The sequence below is a fragment of the Aphidius gifuensis genome, linkage group LG2, assembly GCF_014905175.1.
Source record: "Aphidius gifuensis isolate YNYX2018 linkage group LG2, ASM1490517v1, whole genome shotgun sequence".
NCBI classification, from domain to species: Eukaryota; Metazoa; Arthropoda; class Insecta; order Hymenoptera; family Braconidae; genus Aphidius; species Aphidius gifuensis.
Window position 1 is genome coordinate 11,096,797 of NC_057789.1, and position 7,420 is coordinate 11,104,216.

The 7,420-nt window shown below is 27.5% G+C and overlaps 2 protein-coding genes across 2 annotated transcripts; both read left to right on the forward strand.

The window, feature by feature from the left end:
• The first annotated feature begins 756 nt into the window (after window positions 1-756).
• On the forward strand, window positions 757-1,354 carry LOC122850369. Its single transcript, XM_044149526.1, has 3 exons — window positions 757-950; window positions 1,025-1,094; window positions 1,179-1,354. Exons 1-3 carry the CDS (start codon window positions 807-809, stop codon window positions 1,352-1,354), a joined length of 390 nt encoding a protein of 129 aa, XP_044005461.1. The 5' UTR covers window positions 757-806.
• Window positions 1,355-3,777: 2,423 nt separating this feature from the next.
• Window positions 3,778-6,279, forward strand: LOC122850370. The gene is made up of 3 exons (XM_044149528.1): window positions 3,778-3,853; window positions 3,914-5,432; window positions 5,529-6,279. Exons 1-3 carry the CDS (start codon window positions 3,778-3,780, stop codon window positions 6,277-6,279), a joined length of 2,346 nt encoding a protein of 781 aa, XP_044005463.1.
• The last annotated feature ends 1,141 nt before the right edge of the window (window positions 6,280-7,420 follow it).

Sequence of the window (7,420 nt, forward strand, 5' to 3'; positions counted from 1 at the left end):
TTATAAGAGTTCTGGACCACGGAAAACCGCGAGATTGTGGGTGGGATGGGTGGGTGGTATTTAAATAAATTTGGGGTAGAAAGTAAGAGAAGAGAGAATGAGAGGGGAATAAGAGGGGGAATAAGAGAGAATATGAGTGGGAATATGAGTGAGGAGTATTTTCGAATTTCGGAGCGGCCATTTTTTTTTTTTTTTAAATTTATGAAAAAAAAGTGTTTCAAAGGAGATTTGAACTCACGGACTTCGGATTTAAAATCGAGCGCGCTATCCCAAAGACCACGGCTCAATCTTATTGGATGTTGAAAGTAGAAGGTGAGTGATACTGGAAAATTCGAAAATTTGTTGAAAAGAAGAATTGTTTATGTTTTTATTTAACAATTGAATAGTTTATAAAATTTTTTTCTAAATATATAATATAATTTTTCACAAACTTTTAAACATATGGTTTTCATGCAAAAATGTTTAATTATAAAAAATGTTCATATTATTTTTATTTTTTTTTATACGTATTGCTTTAATGAAAAAAATTGATGTCGATTCCCACCGCAAGGTTTGCTGATTTGGGAAAAGTTTTTCAATTTTCATTTTCATTTTTTCTTTTCGTTTTCATTATTTCGTGAGTGAAGTTGCAAGTTAAAAAAAAAAAAATATTAATAATGGAGTTGAATAATCGAAGAAAAACGTGCGTCTACGAAAGAGAAAGAGAGCGAGGATGGTTGTACGCTCAACCATTGTATTTGACGAAACAATTATTGTTGAGAAAGGTTTGCTTTTCAATTTTAACTAAGTGATTATTGTTTAAAAAAATGATATATTTAAATAATGATAAAAATTGTTCCCAGATTCATTTAGAGACAAGAAAAGTTTATGCTGAGTTTCTTAAACTTGAAAAGGACAACCGAGTGCATGATTGGACTTGGAAACACCAACGAGAATACTACATGCATTTTGTAATAAAAAAATTTTAATAATTAATAATAATGAAGTGTTTTGTGTAAATATTTAATTATTTATTTATTTCTAGTATAACACAAAAAATTCTTCGATACGTGAAGATATAAAGTTGTTAGGAATATTGGAAGAAACTGAGAGAAGTAAAAATTTTTTGTGTTTTTTACAATTTTTAAAAATTTTTTTATTCATAAATAAAAGATTTTTTTTTCTTTTTTTTGTTATAGAAATTGCTTGGTGTCAATATGAGGCAAAATTAACACCAATCACTAGGGATGGAACTTTTAGGGACCTGCAAGCTCTCTACCCAGAAGAAGTTGAAGAATATGAATGGGGTCCAACTATGTGTAATGCCAATACAACCCTTAATCAGTTTGAAAGATTTCTCGATAATCATAAATAAATGTATATATATATATAAATGTACATGGTTTAAAAAAAAAAATAAAAAAAAAAAATGACAATAATAAAACAAAAAAAAAAAATCTCATTTCTATCCTTAATTCCCTAACCTCCAGAAACTATGAATAATTCAATAAATAAATACATAAATAAATAACCGAACAAATATATGAATAAATAATAAAAAATCTAAATCAATGAGCCAACAACTACGAAACCAATGACTTGAACAATAAAAAAATGAAAAACAAAAAAAAAATATACAAAGATCGTGTAACATAATTGAAAAAAAAAAAAAAAAAAATGGAAAAATAAATTAAATTCTAAAAAAAAAAAATGGTAAAAAAGAAAAAAAACACAATTACATATATATATTTTTATGATTATTTTTTTTTATTTAAAAAATCTTATTATTATTATTACAATAAAAAAAAAAATGAAATTAAATGAATTTGTCCCCCTGCTCCATCCTATGGTCCCTCACCATCGGAATCATGGATGGGGTCATCCAGAGGGCATGGAATATCTGGCAGGACCCGGGCAACACCAGTCTCTCTTTCCAACATCCCTGAAACAGAATAAATCAAAGAAAAAAACAAGATTAAAAAATGTAATAATTAAAAAAATGTTATATGGGAAAAAAAAAAGAAGGAAAAAAAATTACTTACTTTCAATCACTCTAGTGGTATCCCTGATGTCCATGTCCAACTGATCGCTGATTATTTGGAGCTCTATAAGCTGTAAACAAGAAAAAACAAAACAAAAAAATTAGAATAAGTATAAACAATTGGATATTATGGGAAAAGTATTGGAAAATAAAAAAAAATAAATAAACAAATAAAAAATGCGACTTACTTCAGCAGTGATCTCCAATCTCCTCCCAAGCGATCTGTCCAGCCCCGTATCAAGATTCCTCTTCAGCAGCTCGGTCTTTTTATTCCTTCTCCTCGTAATTTTTCTCTCTACCGAATTTCTCTGAAAAATAAAAAAAAAAACAAAACAAAAATTAATTTTAAAAATTTTATATAGAATAATGAATAAAGAAATTATGGATAAATAGATGAAATGAGATAATAAGAATAAACACGTGCATGAATTAAAGAATAAGAAGAGTAAGGAGATGCTACTATTTTATAATATGAAGAATGAAAAGAAAAATTATTGCAGAATAGACTAATAGGATAACGAATTAATGAATTAATAAAAAAATGAATGGGTAAAATAAATATAAGTAAAGTTAATAGAAAACTGAAAAAAAAAGATAAGGATAAGCACGTGCACTGATGAAATAATTGAAAAACGATAAAAAAAAAAAATAAAATAAATGAATTATAAATTACAAAAAGAAAATTGAATAGAAAATTAAAAAAAAATATAAATGTACTTACTTCATTTACTAAAATGTTGCGATATTCATGCATGATGATACTTGGACGTGGAACCATGATTAGAGGTTAAACGAAAGGATTGAATTTAAGGATAAGGTTTCAGGCAAGGATGCTGGTTGTAACGAAAAGAACTTGTAACCTTGAAAAGGATTGGAAAACAGGTGGATTGAGAATTTTTCCGCTAGAGAGAACTTTTGACCAATAAAAAAATTTAAAAAGATTTCAGCCAATAGAAAAATTCCTTTACCATTGGAATATAGCACCATTTTTTTTTTTTTTTCGTTTTAACCAATGAGAAAATTCAATGATGTTGCTTGAGGTGTTATCTAGTGGAAAATGTTTGCATTAAAAGAAAAAAAATGGATGAAATATTAGGCGCGGATATTTTTAAATCATTATTATTATTCATTTTTTTCATTATTTTAGATGGAAAAAAAGGAAAACTTTCAGTTGAAATTGGTTCATTCTACAGCTAGGATCTTTTTTTTTTCTTTAGCATACAAACTATTTTTTTCTTTTATTATTTTAAACATAAAAAACAAAAAAAAAAAAAAAATTTAAGTTTGCTTTTTTTTCCTCAATTATTTTCAAGAGTGTTAATTGTATTTTTTTTATTATATATAAAGGTAAGTTTGAATTTAAAGTTTTTATAATAATATTAATAATAATTTTCATAATTTAAGTTTAACTATTATTTTATAGAAAAGCTTGTTTACATTTTTAAGAAATTATTTTATTATATTTTTATCTTTTTTGTTTTTTTATTTTACAGATAAATTTTTTGTTAAATAATATTTAATATGGATCAACTCGCAGACCACATTCACCTTAAAAATAAATTCTCTCAGGCATATGCTCAGCAAAAGAAACAATGCTTTGGGAATTGTAAGAACATTCGTGAAAATTCAAGATTACATAAAACGTTACAATAGATCATTAGGTGGTCTCACAGGACCTAGAAAGAAAATGACTTGCAACAGTTGCATTGTTGACTACTTGGAAATGTAAATTCGAGCCTTTGCAGAAACAAGGCGGTATGGTTGATGAGCCTACAATGCACCAAAACCATGCTGATGCTATTGATGCAAGAATTCAATGGAGTGACTTAGAAAGTGCTTTTAAAAACCGAATGCGAACTGGAATGATTATTAATATATTACATAAAAATTTAGATTTATTTCTTGAAGATGCAAAAGTGATGTTGATTGATCGTTTAGAGAATGAATTAAGCAAAAAAAGCGCTATTAAACTTAATACAATTTTGGCTTGTAATTTTCAAATTGTTAAACAAGAAGAAATAGAAATTGAGACAAAATATTTTAGTGATGGATGTATGGAAATATTGCAATCATCAAATCTTGATGATATTTCATCAAATAACTTTGAGATACTTAAAGCTGATTTGGAAGATAAAGAAATGCGTGGTTCAGGTTGGACCTTGCATGAAATTCTACATTTGGAAATAAATATAAACTACTATGTACCTTTACGTGGTGGTTCACCAACTTTTATTGAAATGCCTGATTGGATTATAAAAACAAAATCAGTTGTAAACGTTATAAACTATAAAGATAATAATTGCTTTATTTGGAGTGTGTTAGCTGCCATGCACAAGGTTCCACATCCAAACAGAGTCAGCTCATATGAAAGATACAAGAATGATTTAAATCTAGCTGGAATAACTTTTCCAATGAGTTGGTGTAAAATCAAACAATTTGAAAAAAATAACAATTTGAGAATAAATGGCATTGATAACACTGATGATTTAGATGATGAATCCAATGATGAAAAAGGTGATAGCGTTGATGATTCAAATGGTACAAATAAGAAAAAAAAAAAGAAACGTCTAGAAAGGATTGTTCCATATTATTTGAGTAATAATGATGCATCAAATCATCCAACAATTCATCTTTTAATTATTGAAAAGCCTGAGAAAAAAGTTGATGGATTCCAAGATGAATCAGCAGATGAAGATGATGAAGAAGAAGAAGAAGATGAAGATGATGAAGATTATGATGAGTATGATTTTAATAATATTACAAATAAAAGAAAACTTGGTGAATTCTCAAACCATCACTTTGCCTACATTAAAAATTTATCTAGGTTAATTAGTGCACAAGTTTCAGCATATAATGGTAAAAAATTTATATGTGATCGTTGTTTATCATATTTCCATTCTCAAAAATCAATTGATTCTCACAATCCTGCATGTAGAGAAAAAAACCAATATGCAATGGTGATGCCAACAGAAAAAAACAATATTTTAAAGTTTACAAATTACAAATACCAGCTTCGAGTGCCTTATGTAGTATATGCTGACCTGGAAAGTATATTAGAAAAAGTAACAGATAATTCTAATAATTCATTGAAAAAAACAATTAAACAAAAACATATTCCAAGCAGTGTAGCATATTATGTTAAATGTTCTTATGATAATACGCTCTCTAAATTTAAATTAAAAAGAGACAAAAATTGCATTGAATGGTTTATTAAGGAACTTGAAGAGCTGTCACACAATGTTGATAATATACTTGAAAATATCAAACCGATGAATCTTACTTTTGATGAAGAATTGCAATTTTTTAATGCAACAAAGTGCCATATATGTAAAAAATTGTTCACAGCAGAAAACATTAAGGCACGTGATCACTGTCATCTCAGCGGGGTGTATAGGGGGCCGGCTCATGTTGCGTATGTATAATTACTCTAATTAATTTTTTAACTTTTTTAAATTTTTTAATTTTTCTCCGATTTTTTCCGTTTTTTAATGAAAATTTATTATTTCAGATGCAACCTAAATTATCAGACATCTTGCATAATAGCTGTGGTATTTCATGGTCTCAGTAATTATGATAGCCATTTTCTAATTAAAGCATTAAAAAAACAATTTCCAGGTGATATTGATCTTTTGGCTTTAAATAAGGAAAGTTACATAAGCTTCACTAAACGTGTTAAAGGTACTAGAATTAAATTACGTTTTATAGACTCTTATAAATTCATGGCTAGCTCAATAAGTACACTCGCTAATGAATTAGATGATAATGATAAAAGTATAAGTCGTAGTTATTGCGACAATTTAGAAGAATTCAAATTAATAACAAAAAAAGGTATATTTCCATATGATTATATTGATTGTTGGGAAAAATTTGATGAAGAACAATTGCCCTCAAAACTTGATTTTTATTCTCAACTTAATGAAGAGCATGTGAGTGATGATGATTATGCTCATGCTTGCAATGTATGGAGAGTATTTAAATTAAAAAATCTGGGAGAATACTCAGATTTATATCTCCGTACAGATGTTCTTCTTTTAGCTGATATATTTGAAAATTTTAGATATTTTTGTTTGAAAACCTATGATTTAGATCCAGCTCATTATTACACACTCCCAGGGTTGAGTTTTAACGCGATGCTAAAATATACAGAGATTGAGTTGGAATTATTATTAGATGCTGATAAATTATTGTTGATTGAGGTATTAGAGGTGGCTTATCACAATGCTCACATCGTCATGTCATTGCAAATAATAAGTATATGAAAGAATACAATCAAATATTAGAGATTCATATTTAATGTACTTTGATGTTAACAATTTATATGGTTATGCAATGGCTTCTACACTACCAGTAGGTAATTTTCAGTGGGTTGAGAACTTTGATATAAATTCATTACAATCTATTGGGGATGATGCTGAGTGGGGTTATATTTTGGAAATAGATCTAGACTATCCAGTAGAGCTTCATGATGAACATAGGGATTTACCTTTGGCACCAGAACGACAAATACCTCCTTTATCTACAAGTAAATGTCCAAAATTATTAGCAACTCTTTATCCTAAAGAAAAGTATGTAATTCATTATAGGAATTTAAAACAATACGTATCTCTGGGGATGAAAATTAAAAAAGTATATAGAGTTTTAAAATTCAAACAACGAGCTTGGTTGAAACCATATATTGACTTAAATACTGAATTACGTACCAAGGCAACATCACTCTTTGCTAAAAATCTATTTAAATCATTAATTAATATTTGTTTTGGTAAAATGTTAGAGTCAACACGTTCACAGAGAATAATTAAATTAGTATCAAGATATGGCGGTCGAGGTGGAGCAAGAGCTTTAATATCAAAACCTAATTTTCACAGCTCTTTAATTATTGATGATTTAGTTATTGTTGAAATGAAACGATTGAGTATCCTTTTTGATAAACCAATATATGGTGGTTTTACTATTTTAGATATTTCAAAAACAGTCATTTATGATTTTTATTATAATTATATAAAAAAGGAATTTAAAGATAATGTTAATTTTGTATATATGGATACTGATAGTGCAATTTTAGAGATTTTTACACCAGATATCTATGAGTTTATTCGTAGAGAATGTAATAATTTTGATACATCTGATTACCCTCTAAATAATCGATATAACATTCCTCAAAAAAATAAAAAAGTACCAGGTATTATGAAGGATGAATGCAATGGGAAAATTATGAAGGAATTTGTTGGCTTACGTTCGAAAGCATATTCATTTCTAGTTGAAGATGAGACTTGTATCAATAATGTAAAACTTCATAAAAAAGCTAAAGGAGTAAAAAAATCATCAATGAAAACGATTACTTTTGAAGACTATAAAAATTGTGTTGAAAATCATGTTCAAATATCTAGAAAACAAAATTTA

Excerpts from the sequence above, each read along its gene's own strand:
- LOC122850370 (XM_044149528.1), top strand. The coding sequence starts at position 3,778 with ATGGTTGATGAGCCTACAATGCACCAAAACCATGCTGATGCTATTGAT. Across the intron at positions 3,854-3,913 it reads TCAATGGAGTGACTTAGAAA|ATTTATTTCTTGAAGATGCA; the intron begins GTGCTTTTAAAA and ends ATAAAAATTTAG. Across the intron at positions 5,433-5,528 it reads AGGGGGCCGGCTCATGTTGC|ATGCAACCTAAATTATCAGA; the intron begins GTATGTATAATT and ends TTATTATTTCAG.
- LOC122850369 (XM_044149526.1), top strand. The coding sequence starts at position 807 with ATGATATATTTAAATAATGATAAAAATTGTTCCCAGATTCATTTAGAG. Across the intron at positions 951-1,024 it reads GAGAATACTACATGCATTTT|TATAACACAAAAAATTCTTC; the intron begins GTAATAAAAAAA and ends ATTTATTTCTAG. Across the intron at positions 1,095-1,178 it reads ATTGGAAGAAACTGAGAGAA|AAATTGCTTGGTGTCAATAT; the intron begins GTAAAAATTTTT and ends TTTTTGTTATAG.